At 46.9% G+C, this 15,533-nt stretch overlaps 1 protein-coding gene across 2 annotated transcripts in view; it reads left to right on the top strand.

Moving 5' to 3' along the window:
• FLI1 (Fli-1 proto-oncogene, ETS transcription factor) overlaps window positions 1-10,932 on the top strand; it is a 76,386-nt gene extending 65,454 nt beyond the window's left edge. The window contains exons 6-9 of one of the 2 annotated variants that reach the window (XM_062508524.1): window positions 5,050-5,115; window positions 6,299-6,361; window positions 7,483-7,530; window positions 8,501-10,932. In XM_062508524.1, coding sequence (XP_062364508.1) covers window positions 5,050-5,115; window positions 6,299-6,361; window positions 7,483-7,530; window positions 8,501-9,030 — 707 coding nt within the window. In that variant the 3' untranslated portion in view covers window positions 9,031-10,932. The remainder of the gene's footprint in view (window positions 1-5,049; window positions 5,116-6,298; window positions 6,362-7,482; window positions 7,531-8,500) is intronic. The other variant, XM_062508525.1, reaches the window with a different exon arrangement.
• The last annotated feature ends 4,601 nt before the right edge of the window (window positions 10,933-15,533 follow it).

Here is a 15,533-nt window from a genome sequence, read left to right as displayed (position 1 = left end):
ATGTGGCATGAGTGCTAATTAATTGTTTTAATTAGCAGAGATAGTAAGTTGAAAACAGCTCCTTGCAAGAAGAATGATGCTGTGAGGTTCTGAGGCCTCGGTGTGCTCAGTTGTGACACACATGTCCCTGGACCTGGGTAAATGTGATGGGAAGTCAGCAGAGCCATTGGAAAAGGCCACAGGAGTCCTCAGACCCTGCTCTAGTCCCGGTCCCACCATCCCTGCCCACACTTACAGACAGGCGAGAGCCCTGAGCCTTCACAGCTGACCCCGGGAGGTTTGCACTGTGCGTGGGGGGCAGTCAGAAATGTCCTCTGTGTGTGTAACAGTTAGAAATGTCATGTGTGTGTGTGTATAACAGTCAGAAATGTCCTGTAACAGTCAGAAATGTCCTCTGTGTGTGTAACAGTCAGAAATGTCATGTGTGTGTGTGTATAACAGTCAGAAATGTCCTGTAACAGTCAGAAATGTCCTCTGTGTGTAACAGTCAGAAATGTCCTCTGTGTGTAACAGTCAGGAATGTCGTGTTTGTGTGTGTGTGTGTGTGTGTCTGTGTGTGTAACAGTCAGGAATGTCCTCTGTGGGTGTGGAGGAGGTGTCCTGTGTGTGTGGAGCACTCAGAATGTGTCCATGGAGTCAGGGAGGGACCTTATGGGCTCCACAACTTCAGTGTTCACTGCCACCATTTGAACCAGTCCATGGGATGTTTCTAGGAAGAGCTGGAGGTGGTTTTGGCTCCCTGGTCCCTGCAGAAAGCTGCAGTCTGGGTTTCTGCTCTCCAGCTGGGTTTGAGCAGCACCCCAGCTCCTGGATGGGATCTCCAGGAGGGGGAGGGAGGCAGAGCCAGGGCTAGACACGCAGACCTGGGCAGACCTCACTGATGTTCTGGGCTTGAAGCAGGAGAGGGGTTTGGGTGTTGGGACTTTTCCAAGGCACCAGGGCAGTGCCACCACTCACAGCCTCACCTGGGCAGGAAAGGCCCTGAGTTCCTGTGCTCTCCTTTCCCTCTCTCCCCATCAAGTGGCTGCTGCAAAATAGACCCCTTGGATTAATCACAGGTCTGCAGCCCCCAGGAAACCTGTGTCTGCTTTCCCCATTTACTGAAGCTAATTTAAATTCCAGTCACCAGGCCAGGGTCCTTTCTTCCTCCTGAAGCAGGAGGACTCCTTGTAAAACCTAGCCTGTGCTCTGCATGGAGAATCCATGGGTGAAACCTGGAATGCAGGAGGAGCTGTTCTGGGATGACCTGTCTCCCCTGGATTGGGAGCATGGGCATTTCCAGGCAGGACTTGGCCTTAGAGATTTCAGTGAAGCAAATAAGGGGAAGGAGAAAAGCTGCATATCTGAAGTGGGCTATGAGATCCACAGAATTTTCCAGGTACCTGACCCTCCTTTCTCTCTCAGCCTATAAAGCAGTTGCCACAAAATAGATCCTGAGTGACCACTTAACCACAAGTCTGGATCCCCCAGGACACCTGGATCTACCTTCCCCCTGTCTCCCTTCCTGGCTCTGTCTCCATGGCATAGGGCAAGCCCCTTCTCACCCTCTAGCTGCTGAATCTCCTTGGAGGTACCAGCTCCAGAGATTCCTGGGCTCTCCATTCCTTTCCAGTCTTGCCTGTAGTGCCAGCATGTGTGGCATTCCAAATAAAATTCCTCTATAGTGCCCATAAAACATTTAGTCCCAGCCCTACTGTAGCCATCCTAGAAAAATAAAGGCCTTAAAAATGCAGATATTCCAGGCCCAAAGCTTGTTCTCCTGGAAAGCCTCATCGGGGCTGGTAGCACAAAGTGGTGCCTGACTCAGGCCTGACTGAGAAAGCTCCTCTGGAGGGAGCAGGATGAAGGGGCTGTCAGCACTTCCCAGCAGCTCAGGAAGCACAGGCACTGTGAGCCCATTGTTCAGTGAAACCCCTCCTTGCCTCCCCTCTGTCCCAAACTCCGAGATTTATAAAACACAAGGGTTTTCTTCTTTTTTTTTTTTTTAGCTTATCAGAGGGGGTTTGCTCCCTAATACATCATATCTCAAACACAGACTCCCTAAAGCCTTCACAGGGCTGCACTCAGGCTGAAAGGACCAATAAGCATTTGGGATCATGGTGTGGGAATCAACCTGGGCATTTTCAGGCTGGTTTCCTGGGAAGGGGGCCTGTGTGTCTGTCCATCTGCCCCCAGCAATATCTATCAGTCTGTTTAGACTAAATATGCCCCAGAGCTCCAGCGGAGACAGGGACTGCCTGGAGAGCTGGGCACAGAGAGTGGCAAGGTCAAAGCCAAGGGAGATTTGGGGGGACAAAGTGGAGACCAGGGCTAAGCAGGCACAGAGACCAGTGCTTCAGCCTGCCTCACACAGAACCCTCTGATTTCTGGGAAAGACAGTGCATCTGGAAAAGGCAGCTGAAGCCTGCAGAAAGTGCATTTATGCCTGTGAATAAATACAATTATATTTAACCTTCTTCCCAGGCGTGCTGTGAGTGCGAATGTTTGCAAAGCTGTGAGATCCTCGGTTGAAAGGTGCTGTGAAAGTGCAAAGCATTATTAATATCCTTTACCTTCCTCCTAATAGACTGAGCATTCATGCTGGGGAATTTCTGGACATAAACCAGACAGCTGCAGAATGACAGTTCTTGAAAGCATCTATGATTTATTTTCTGCTCTTTAATTCCATTTTGTATTGAACACACATTTGTCATAGGGCTCTTGTTCCATAGGGCCTTTTAAGTCTAAACCAGACATGGGGACCTGATCCTTTCTGGGATAAATTTGCCCCCATTTCACTGTAGCCATTTGCTGATTTACACCAGGAGAGAACCCAAATCCAAGTCTTTTAATTGAATTTCCATCCCATGGCAAGTTTTGGTGTAAAATCCAAATAGTTTAAATGGCAGATAAGACTCTCCCTGTCATTGTCTGGCTGGAGTTCTGTAGGATCTCTTTGAGCCACTGGGCTTCAGGTCCTGGGAATGATCCTGTTTTTTCAGGAGCCTGAGTCTCTGAATGGGTTCCCTGGCTCTACCTTTTCCATTTTGCTTTAAACACATTCAGCTTTCAAGCATGGGCCTGGAAGCCAGGAGGGCTGGTGTGGTTCTTTCACGTTGCAGGGATTTTTGTGAAATAAAAATAGCTTGCTGCATTTGGATTTTTTTTTTTTTTGATGGGGTGAGGAAGAGTTGGAAACTTGCAGTAGCTGAGTGCCCATGGTGTTTCAATAGCAGGGCCTGTATGGCTGATTATCATATCTAACCCTTCTTATTATGACGAAGTCATGCTCAGGGCTGAATCTTGTCCTACAACACAAGGCTGCCCTATAAATTCCTACATTTTGTTCCATCATCCATATTTATAGAGGAAAAACTGAGGCAAAGGGGCTCAGTCGGCCTGGATTAAACCTGAAGAGGAGGAAGCAGAAGAGGAAGATGAGCAGGAGGAGGAAGGTCATCTCTCCAAGTCATGGCCTATTTATTTACTCAAAACACACTGATGACTCTGGATCAAATAACCCCTTTGTAGCATTTAATTTTCTTGAGTCAATGATCTGGCCTCAAAAAGAATCAGAGAAAACTGAAAATTGTCAGTGAGTTCCGCTACTTTTTGGGAAGGAAGTTTTTCCCTATTTTGAAAAGGATTTTTCTGTTGGAAAAAGAATTGCTGCCTTTCTTTTAACAGAGTCATTATATGGCATTTCCATTAATGTTACATTAAAGAACTGTTTATTGATTGAACAAACTGAAATGTGCATTAACATCTCGGTGGACATTGCTGAAGGTTTTGCTTTTCTCAGTTCAGAACCTGGGTTTTTCAAAGCGTTTCCCCAAACATGGCTCTGATAGCTCTGGTTGTAATAATTCAGAGGGATATCCCAGGGGAGCAATTGAAGTCAGAGCCTGGCTGCAGGGTGGACATGGGAAAAGGCAGGGACTGCCTCAGACCCTGTCCCTGCTCTCCTGATTTTGGGAGAGCTGCGTCTCACTGGGGTAAATTGGGATTACACGATGCATTTCCAGCCAGGAAAATGCCCCCCTGTGAACAGCAGCTTGTTTAGAGCAGGGACAGCTTCTGGACTTGGGGGAAAGGTCCAACAGCACCAAGGCAGTGCTCAGTGCTTGTGCTCCTTGTGCAGCCACAGGAGCAGGGACAGGGAGCAGGAATGGGGCAGGTGTCCCTGCTGGGACAGCGGGGATGAGGCTGTAACCTCCCTCTTCCCAAGCTGTCCCATCCCACTTTTTGTCCCAGCTGGAACCACACTGGTTTGTTTTCCAGTCTGATCTATTTGCAGTGGGGTTTGTGGTTTCTGCAAAAAGGAGAAAAAAGCAAACAAGTAAAATAAAACTAAAAACAGGCAGATTACACGAGCTCTGTTTCCCCCGCTCCTCTCTCTTCCCTCCTCTTCTGGCTCCCCCACCCTCCCCTCTCCCGTCCCTCTGTGTTTTCCTTTCCATGACAGTAACTGCAAGGCTGTAATTTCAAAGCCTCAGTGGCTTTCCCAGCGCTGGAGGAATGTGCCAGTGCCTGGGATGGATCCTCAGGCAGCTGCATAGCTCCACAGGCAGGAGGTGCTGGCCAGAGGGGCACTTGGGATGTCCCTGGAGTATGCTTTTCCCCCTTTTCCTCTCCTTGAAACCCCCTGCTTGTTGTCATCTCAAATAATCAGCCTCCCCGAGTTTAAAATCCTCATTTAATTTCTGTGAAATAATAACAGGGTTCATCTCCTCCTCTGCCTGTGGTCCTCTGAATCTTGGGGTAAGAGAAAGAGGTCTCCTTTTGGCTGGGATGGGTCACACTGAATTCTGCTGCATGCAACGATAGCACTTCATGATCAGAACATGTCAGGCTTGAGAATTGCCCAAAGAGCCCTGTTGCTGTATTTACACCCCTATTTACATTCTGTGAGGGGCTAGGGAAGCACTGAAGATGTGGGAGAGGAAAAAAAAAACCACAGCCCTACAAAAGCCAGGCTAGCTGGGACCACAGAGCAAAGCCAGACTCTTACAAGTTTTTTTCCTAGAAGTTCATTTCAACCCCTCTGTGCCTGTTGTCTTTTGTCATTAGATCCCTCCTATGATGCAGTCAGGAGAGCAGGATGGGGCAGTAATGGGAATTCTGGCCTCTCCAAAAGTAAGTTGTCCCAATGGGAATCACAGACTGTGCAATGGAAAATTAAAATGAGACTTGGGCACAGCTGGCTTGTGTTAGGAGTGTCAGAAGGGCAGAAGATTTGGGGACAGATAGAAGGTAGAACTGGGGACAGATGAGAAGTAGAATGATGGCATGGACAGAGTAACACTTGTAGGGTTTGGTCAAGGGGCCAGGAGCAAATCCTCTGCACAGACACCCTGTTAGCCACAGGCCTGCCCCATGCTGTGATGGTTTTAGGAGCAGATCTGAGAGTTTCTGCCAACTTTCCAGAAAGGCAGAGTCCAGCAGATGGGGCCCCTCTGCTCGAGCCCTGCTAATGTCCAGCTCTTGTTCTTACAGTGTTTAGAGTGCATTTGATTCCCAGTAGGGGGGGTGACACCCCAGACCGATTCTCTGTCCCTAAAATCCCTGTTGTAGCTGGCACAGCCTGCTGGCTCTGAGCCACTGTCCCCTACCCCACTGCCGGGGCTTATCCCCCTGCAGGGTGGGCACATCTGACCCTCGGCAAGGCACTCCTGCTGGAAATCCATGTGGCAGCGCCTGGCAGAGTCCCCTCCTTTTGCTCTGCAGCTTCCTGAGCTGCGTTCCCCCCAAATGTGAGAATTATTCTTTGAGTCAGTTTTCTGTTGTGAGAAATGATACAAAGAGAAGTAGTTATTCCTGCTGAAGGGATTTATACAAATTGCCATTATATTTTCAACTAAATGTTTGATAATCCCTGATTTATTTTTTTTTTGCCTAAAATAGAATTTGCATTTGCAAAAAAAAATGTGGGAAAAGCTCCAACATGGAAGGAAGACAGACTTTGTACATTTAATAATCCAATTTTTTGTTCACAACATGGATGCAAACTAGAATGGAAGTTCAGTTGCAATAAAAGACAGAAAATTAATGAAGCATCTACATAATAATATTTTCCTTGTCTCACTGCCTATTTGGCAAACTGTAAATCTCTATATAATGCTTTCCTTATTGGTGTCTTTTCATTTTACACTGAAAATTTAAATTTCTAGGGACATCTCTTAATTTTATAGTGCAATCCCCAAAATAGCAGCTCTCAGTCTGAGCAAACCTTTCCCTTGCAGTTGCTGTGTTTCCTGTGGGATGTATTTTGTACTTTGTACCTGTTCTCTGTGCCTATGAATCCCCTCTCTCTTTCCAGGCCCTCCTGTTGCAGGGACACAAAACGTGAATAAGACAACGGAGCAGCAGCGGCCCCAGCCAGGTGAGAGTGGATTTTGGGAGCCCTGGACTGGGGGAATTCACTGTGGAGCAGCCCCAGACAGGGACAGGCAGGGGAAGGCTCAGGGCAGGGACTGAGCTCTCAGGTGCCAGCAGCTCTTCCCAGTGAGTTCTGTGTGGCTGCTCTGCCCCTGCCCAGCCAAAGGAACATCCCTGTGCCAGGATCTGCAGTGTCCCCATGGGCTCATCCCCTTGGAGCGTCCCAGCTCATCCCTTCTCACTGGGAGTGTCTCCAGCCATTCCAGCAGGGCTTCCCCAGCCCAGAGCAGAGCAGAGGAGGAAAGCAGCCCCCTGGGCAGGGCAGGGCAGGGCAGGGAGTGCTCCTGCTGTCTTCCCACCTTCCCTGCCCGGCACAGCTGCTTTCCATCCCCTTCCTCTGGTTCTCTTGGCACCGAGTCAACCCACGAACAAACGCTGCAGATCCAAATCACCACAACCAGAGAGAGGCAGAGAAGTGTGGAGATTAGGGCTCAGGAGGCCCCACAGAAAGGGAAGGAATTCATTCCTAATAAATGCTTTGTGGGGTTTTCAAGAACCACTCAGCCTTGGTGAAGCCAGTGACAAACTCCTGTTACTCTCATCTCTCTAACGCTGTGTTTTCTTCACAAAGAGAGACTTGGGTGAATATTTCCTGCTCTCCCAGGGCAGCAAGCTCAGCTGCTAGCAAGTGAATCTGAAAATCTCATCTGCTCTCCTTTTATTTAGCTCTTTTTCATCAGGAAAAATACATTTGCTCCTGCTTTGTGGCTGTTCTCCTATCCCACAGGTTTTTTTCCACGTTTGGTGTTTTCTGATTTCCACACAGTGCATGGTATGTCCAAGAACATCCCAGGCTGCAAAAGCAGCCAGATCTGAGAGGAGTGCCAGAAACTGTGGCTGTGCCATTTTGGATTCCAGAAATACTTGGTGGTTGTTTGCTAAGAAAGAAGGAGCACTTCCAGGCCCTGGGAAAAGGGGCAGAAAGAATAAAGAAAGAAAATGAAAATTTTCTTTTCTATTTTCTTTTCTATGTTTCTAGAAAAAAACATAATGACCTGGAATTTTTTTTAAATTATCCTTTAAAGTTTTTGGGGTGATTTTTTTGTTCTTTATTTTATTTTTTAGATCCCTACCAAATCCTGGGGCCCACCAGCAGCCGTCTTGCCAATCCAGGTGAGTTCATTTTATATTTCAGACCCCCCTTATCAAAGAGATGAATTTTTCTTTGGAGCTGCTGCTCCAGCCTGCACTGCTGTCCCTGCACCATTGTGGGGACCTGTGAGAGCCACTGAACTCGGTATCTGTGACCTCAGAAGGGCTTTTGCCAAAAATCTTTACAGAAAAATGAGGAATGTGGGGCAACATCACCTCTGTCAGGACAAAATCACCATTCTGGATGTTCTGACCCAGACCCAGCATTCCCTAAGAAGAGTTTCATAGGGGACTTAAGTGCTAGTCTCTCAGATTTGCAGTACAGATTAATTTTTCACTGCCTGCTGTGGGTTACAGGAAGAAAGGCACAAAATATCTCTGAAAGTCTCAGTGTGACTGTTCCTAGCACATCTTCTGCAGTAAATAATCCCTGATTTTAGGGAGTAAGGCCTGGAGCAAATCCTGCTCAAACTAACCAACCTTTACACATGGGATGCCTGTAAGGAAACATCCTCCTAACTTACCCTTAACTACTTGCACAACTACACTGAGTAAAACCAGGAGTCATCTGGGGAACAAATTATCCTGTGTAAGCCAGATGAGCCCCTGGAAAGAGAGCTGGAGGTATCCAAAACAATCTCTATGGCAAACAGTGAGCAGTGGAGGGGTGAAGCACACGGAGCTAACTGGTCTGTGAAAACTCTGCGGAGCAGTGTCCTCACAGAAAGCCCTGCTTATGAATAGCCCGAGGATTTTAAGGCCAAAGGCAACCGTTATGAAATGTAATGTGATCTCAGGCCCAGGCCCAGAACAAAGGGCTGAGTAACTTGTTTGCTGGGAACAGTTTATCCACTCCTAGGGCTGCCTTTCCACGGCCTGAAGGAGCAGTTCCCAGTCGAGATCGAGATAGTCCTTCTGTTTCCTGCCTTTGTGTGCGCCCCGGAGCAGGAAGCCCCGAGTCATTTCCTTTCCCCTTGGCTCGTGTCTGCAGGGAGCGGGCAGATCCAGCTGTGGCAGTTCCTGCTGGAGCTGCTGTCAGACAGCTCCAATGCCACCTGCATCACCTGGGAGGGCACCAACGGCGAGTTCAAGATGACGGACCCTGACGAGGTGGCGCGGCGCTGGGGCGAGAGGAAAAGCAAACCCAACATGAATTACGACAAGCTGAGCCGAGCGCTGCGATACTACTACGACAAGAACATTATGACCAAAGTGCATGGCAAGAGGTATGCCTACAAATTTGACTTTCACGGCATCGCCCAGGCCCTGCAGCCCCACCCCACAGAGTCCTCCATGTACAAGTACCCGTCGGATCTGTCCTACATGCCGTCCTACCATGCCCACCAGCAGAAGGTGAACTTTGTGCCCCCACACCCCTCCTCCATGCCTGTCACATCATCCAGTTTCTTTGGAGCAGCCTCCCCCTATTGGACCTCCCCTGCAGGAAGCATTTACCCCAACCCCAATGTGCCCCGCCACCCCAACGCCCACGTCACACCACACTTGGGCAGCTATTACTAAATGCTTTGATCTGCCAGTGGCCTTGAGCAGTCTGGTTGGACTTTTTCTTTACTCCTAGGATTTTTATGGTTTTTGGGGGTACCCTTAATGGATAATTGTGGCCTTTCTCGGGAAGAATTAAAACTGGATATTTGTTATTCCTGGACCAAACCTTTTACTTTTGTAACTTTGACTCTTGTGTCTTGAACTGAGAGATGGAAGCTCCTGTGGGCCAGTACTCTGCATTTTCTTTGGGGTTTAAGGCTTGTGTCCTCTGTAGGAAGTGACGATGAAGATGGTTCACCATTCCCTGGAATGATTATTAGTTTTTGGATGAGAGGAATTTTTAAGGATTCAAAAGCTTTTGACAAGGCATAGATCCAGCAGTGGGTCATAAGACAAGATGACCACAATGGGTTTTTTCTTACTGGCCATTTGACCATTCAGTGGAGGATGTTGGGCTGCAGGGGACCACAACTGGAATCTTAGCTCTAAGGCAGAGGAGGATTTTCACCCAACTGGAAATTAAATATATATATATATATTCATATATATATATGTACATGTATATTTTAAGAAGTAAAGGGCATTGAAGGAACTTTTCTAGAGTACAGCTTCATTCGACTGTGTGTGAACTCAGAAAGCAGCAGAAACCAGAACAAAGCGTAAGGCAAAGTCAAGCACAGACATTCCTTGAGAGCAGAAGTGAAGTGAATAAACGACAGCAGGTCCCTGGCTCTGCCTGAGCCGTGGGGCTCTGGAAGCACCGATTCGCGAACGCTGTGCGTTTGTCAGACCGTCAAACCAAGGGTCAACAAACCAGAAGGCAAATTACTGTATAAATTATGCAGAGTTATTTTTCCCTATATCTCACAGTTTTAAAAGAAAGAGTAAATAAAACGAGTTGACCTCGGTCACAAATGCAGGTTTGTTTTTTACTATCAGCTCGGTTGTTTTTGTTTATTTTTTTAATGTAATTTGTACATCTTTTCAATCTGTACATTTGGGCTGTAGCTTTGTACTTTTTGCTAAAAAAAAAAAATAAAAAATAAGACATGAGTAATGTATCTGTTGGAGATAGGCTTGGTCCTGCAATTGGATCCATGACTGACCCCCAAAGTGGCCAGAAACCTTCCAGATTGTCCTGGGTTTGTCTAGAGGAGAGGATTTTCTGTATTAGTCTGTTGTAGCTGTCTGCAAATTAACTCCACTTACTCCCAGGTTTGCATTGAGACTGATTGAAAACAGGCCAAACATCTCCAAGCAACCATTGCAATATTCTGTGATCACTTTTCACCCAAATCTTGAATTTTGGGAAGATCTTAACCACTTCATAGATAAAACAACAAAATACTCCTCTTTTTGATGGCTTCTGCTGGGGGGTTCTGTGGAAATCCGACCCCTTCAAGGACTCTCAGCCATCCCCAGCTTTGCACATGTGAATGTAACGCTTCACAAGTGGCGGTTTGGTGCCATAAACAGAGGGTAAACCACAAGTGTTTGGGGTTTGGAACAGATGTCTGGGGGGCGAGATTTCCATGTACAACCCATTAGCTGACTTGTATTAAGTGGCAGCCAATTAACAGGATCACAACTATCTAGTCTAGACCAACCCCTGGGACTCTGTGGGGGCAGGATTTGGTCCATGTGCATCCGATTGCAGGAGGGGAGTCTGAAACCAGAGCATTGGAGTCTGCTCAGAACGTTAAACACAAGCACTGATGCCATTATTTAACACAGTGGGGAGAGAAGATCAAGCTAATACAGTTAGGTCTTAGTGCTTTCGGGTTGTTTTTAAGTAACATTTCTGCAATAATCGCAAAATTTAAGTATGAAGGAACTACCCATGGATATGGGGCTTTTGCTACTATATATATGCAATGTACCTTTTGGATATTAAAATATATATAATTTTGCAAGCTATCTTGGTGGTTTTTTGTTTTTTAAAGTGTATTAATGTTGCAATGAAACAGTTGTATGAAGAAGATGATGTAAAAAAAGTGACAAAATAAATGGTGGTTTTCTTCACTAAGGCATCACATTTTCCCACTCTCTCCCTCCCCTCTCACACTTGCATGCACTTGAAATTAAATTTAGCTAAAAAGGGAAAGAAAGCAGCTTCACAGTAGTGGCAACACATCCTGATCCCTGTAGTATTGACCACTCATTCGAGAAAATTGTTGCCAGTCGATCAGACTGGATTTGGTTGTTGAAGGGCTCTGGCTTTTGTCCAGGGAAAGACAGAAAGAGTGGAAGGGCAGCCAGAGCTCAGAAGCTGAAGTGTCAGGGTGGATCTTGGGGAGCCCCAGGGCCCCCCAGGAATGTCAGTGTGTGCCCAGCCTCCTCCTGTTTCCCACCTATCCCCAAACCCCAGGGAAAGCCAGCGCACCACAGCATTCCTGAGGTGGAGGCTGCAAAAACAAGCTCTGCCAAGGAATCTTCTGATTGTGGATAAAGGTCAGGCCGAGGCACTTCCTGCAGCTTTGCACGGTGGTCCTGAGAGATATCTGGAGCTCCTGCAGACCTGATAAAGCCTTGGGAAGCCAGGGCTGCACAAGCACAGCACTTCCTTCCTGCACACAACCTTTTGTTGCTGAGCACCAGGACAAAGCTGGATTGGCTGGGGAAAAGGGCCATTTCCAGCACCCCAGAGCTGCTCCCTCTCTGGCTTCCACCAGAGTTGCTCAATTTAGTCACAAGAGCGAGTGGTTTGTTGCTTATCTCTGTTGTTTTCCACTGCAGCACCAGCGAGATTAATTCTGGCTGCGCTGCATCAGTGGAAATATCAAGTATTTTATTTGAATACTGTATCCTGCCCCCCTGCCAGTAATAGGAAAATCAGAAGATGAGATTGCACAAAAGACAGAACCTGAAGGTTATCAGAGTGCAAAGATGTCCCTGATAGAAAAATTTGGCCAGCAGGGATCTTGGAGGAAAAAAAAAAAGACATTTGAAAATAACCAACAATTTAAGAAGCATCTGATTCTGGCTGCCCAGTGTGTTAAAGGAGCCCTCCTGAGATGGGAGGTAGTCAGCAGCATCCCAGCTCAGGTCTTCTCTGCCTCCTTCATCCTTCCTTTCAAAGTACTTGCTGGCATTAATCCTTTCTAGTATTCACTAGTATTTAGCTTTAGATACTATTTTTTTGGCAGTATTTGCTAATATTTCACTTTAGACAGATTTTGCCTCCAACTCCAGGCATTCCCATGGAATCCAGAGATCTTAGAGCAAGGAGTTCTCATCCCAGAGTGCCAGACAGCCTCACACTGCTGGGGCACTTCCCAGGCACCTTCTAGAGCATTTTCATAGGATCTTAATAATTTACATTCTTCACAGAAAGAGTAATAAGACAGAGATTGGAATAGGTAATTTGTACCCCTCAAAACCAGCCTGGCTTTGCCACAGTGGAAGTGCCAGGGGTGGGAACAGTGTGATCTCCCCTCCCAGCCCAAGCTTCTGGGGCACACTGGGACAAAGCAAACAAGCAATTTGACAGCCATAATGCTATTTTCTGCTTTTCCCAGGAGGACAAGGCAGATGGAATTCAAGTATTTCAGGCTTCAATCAGAAAGTTTAGCAGACAGATGGTTGGAATCACATGGCTGTGAGCTGGGAGTCAACAGGGGCAGCATCAACATTCTCTGCATTGACATTCAGGACTCAGAGCTCCCCAGGAAACCCAGCTCCCATTGCAATCAGGGTGAATTCAGCTGCTCATTTCCAGGGATTTGGTATTTCCCCAGGATTTCTGTCCCACCACCCTGAATGGAATCTAGCTCAAACATGCCAAACTGGAATTAACTCGACATTCCTCTATCTATAAATAGAGATGCAGCCTGTACATTGAGTAGAATCAGCGATGGCTTTAAGGGATCAGAGCTCTGACTCTCTTGGCTGGATCTCAGTGCTGCTTTTCTATTTTTGAGCTGGTCCTGCCTCTGTGTGTGTAAATTCATCCTGCTTAATTACAGCCAGCAGGTTTAGAACCTGCTTTGAACTTCATTTTAAAGCAGGTTTTTTATCTCCACTGGAAGATGGAGCTCCCAGCTTAAGCACTTGTTAGATGTTTTAAACTAGGGGATAGCAAATCCTTCCAGAGCCAAGCGCCTGAGATCACTCCTGTCCAGAATCCCTGTATGCCAGAACCCACCCCCTGTGCACACTGGGGCCTTCCTGCTTTATATACCTAAAAATTGTATTTTAGCCCTGAGGATGAGCTTCCAAATAGCTGCAGTTTTCTAACAAAGTAGTACTGTGGCAAAGGAGAGAGATTTCCCTGTGCCAGGACAGGGGAGAGGGATTTCCCTGTGCCAAGACCTTCCCTTAGTAAAGACAAAGAGATTTCTCATCCTCGTGCCCAACAAGTGCACTCCAGCCCAAATGAGACATTAATTATGGGGCAAATCTGCCATGACTTCTATTGATGTAAATATTTAATGTGAGGCTGGACTTGCCCAGCAATGTTTCATCCACATCCATGGTAAATGCCCTGGCCTGAAGCTTTGTGCTCAAAGGAGGGATGAATCCAGATGCTGTTTCCCACCTTTGTGTCACAAGAAAAGAGCCATCAGTCTGTAAATGCTGGATGAAAGCAGCCAGCTTCACTTTGTTATCCTATTACAATAATAGAGTTTTTACAGGCTGCTTTGCTGTGCTGATCCAGTATTTTAATAACTTCTGTGAAATTAGTTGGTGAGACTTCAGCCTGCTGCCTACCAAAGTCTATTCTCCCACATCAAAGTGAGCATGGCTGCATTTGGTGTTAATCAGAGCTGCAGTCCAGGGGCACGTCAGGGGCTGGCATTTATAAATTCACTTCAAAGACCTTATTTGTATATTTTTGCACAATACCCAGCATAACATACATATGACCATTTTCATCTGTGAAATCAGAACTCGCTGCAAATAAAGCCCAGACCTTTCTGTAGTATCAGAAAGGAATTGAGACACCTCTGGTTAAGGTTGTGTAGAGAATGACAACATGTAATTTAGCTTATGTGTTATGATTTTTTCCATTACAGAGGTGGAAATCCCTGCACATGAAGCTCAGATTCTTCTATTATATCAGAATCATATTAGAGATCCTTGTCAAAAATCAGCTCTTCAGGCTCCAAGAGTAGCAAACAGAGCCTGATACCAAACCCACTGAATGTGAAGACCGAAGGCAGAGCAGTTTTGAGGCCATGACAGCAATAAGTCCATCAGCCCTGCACCCCACAGTTGGGGAGCTGCCCAGGGACCCCCAAGGATCTGCTCTGTGCAGGCAGGGGATGGACACAGCTGGGTTTGCAGCTGAGCAGCCACCCCAACCCAGATCAATAACTGCAGTGGGAAAGGCTTTAGGCAGGGGAGGTTTCCCAGGGGAAAGGACCTTGCTGCTCCTAACCAGGCACTACAGGGTTCAGTCCTGGAGTTCCTATTTGAAGCTGCAGTGGTGAAGGAAGATGAGGAGCTTGGGTCTCTGGCACTTTGGTGTGATTTCACCAGCAGAGCTGGTTCCTTCCTTTCCAGGAACTGCTGCAAACTTGTTATTTGCTTTGGCTTCTCCCTAAGTTTCTGTCTCCCAGAGCTGTAAAGTCCGGGAGAGAGAATGGATGCACCTCCCTTCCCTGCTGCTGCTCAGGCCAGCAGAGTCTCCTCCCTGCAGCCCGTGTTGGCAGGCCAGGCTGGGCAGGGACATCTCCAGCCCTTGGGAGCACAGGGTCAGTGTCCCAAGTGTCTCCATGCAGTGGCTGCAGGGGGCTGTGCTGGGAGTGTTGGCAGAGGGTACCTGTAGAAACCTGAACAACACCTTCCCTGGGTTTTCTGTCTCCCTCAGGACCCATGTATAATACACACATCTATCTATCTATCTATCTATCTATCTATCTATCTATCTATCTATCATCTATCTATCTATCTATCTATCAATCATCTATCTATCTATCTATCTATCTATCTATCTATCTATCTATCTATCTATCATCTATCTATCACATATATATATTTGTCACACCCCTGGAAGTGTCCAAAGCCAGGCTGGATGGGGCTTGGAGCAGTGTGGGGTAGTGGAAGGTGTCCCTGCCCATGGCAGCAGGTGGAATGGGATAAGTTTTAAAGTCCCTTGCAACCTAAACCACTCAGTAATTCCATATAGATTTATTTCTATTTCATAGAACAGTATATATATACATACATATTTGATATAATTGTGTGTGTAATATATACTGATATTTGATACAAAAGTGTACTGTAGTATTAAGGTAAAACAAATTAAGAAGGGGGTTCAGCTTGGGGCAGATGTTTCTGTGGAGGTTTTAAAACTTCCCTTAATGCTCCATTTCTGGAGGCTGAAGGCTGTCAGGAAGTTGAACAGCTCCCCAAAATTCTCAGCCAGTGCATTCCAACCTCTACAGACCCAGGAGTACTGGCATCCCAACCTTGCTACAGGAATTTGGGGAGCAGCATCCTTCTCCATGAGAGACAGAGGGGAGCATGGGAGCCTGGAATGGAGGTGGAAGGAGATGAGCTTTAAGGTCCTTTCC

The sequence above is a fragment of the Cinclus cinclus genome, chromosome 25 (genome assembly GCF_963662255.1).
Source record: "Cinclus cinclus chromosome 25, bCinCin1.1, whole genome shotgun sequence".
NCBI lineage: Eukaryota > Metazoa > Chordata > Aves > Passeriformes > Cinclidae > Cinclus > Cinclus cinclus.
This window is presented reverse-complemented; position numbering and strand designations above follow the sequence as displayed.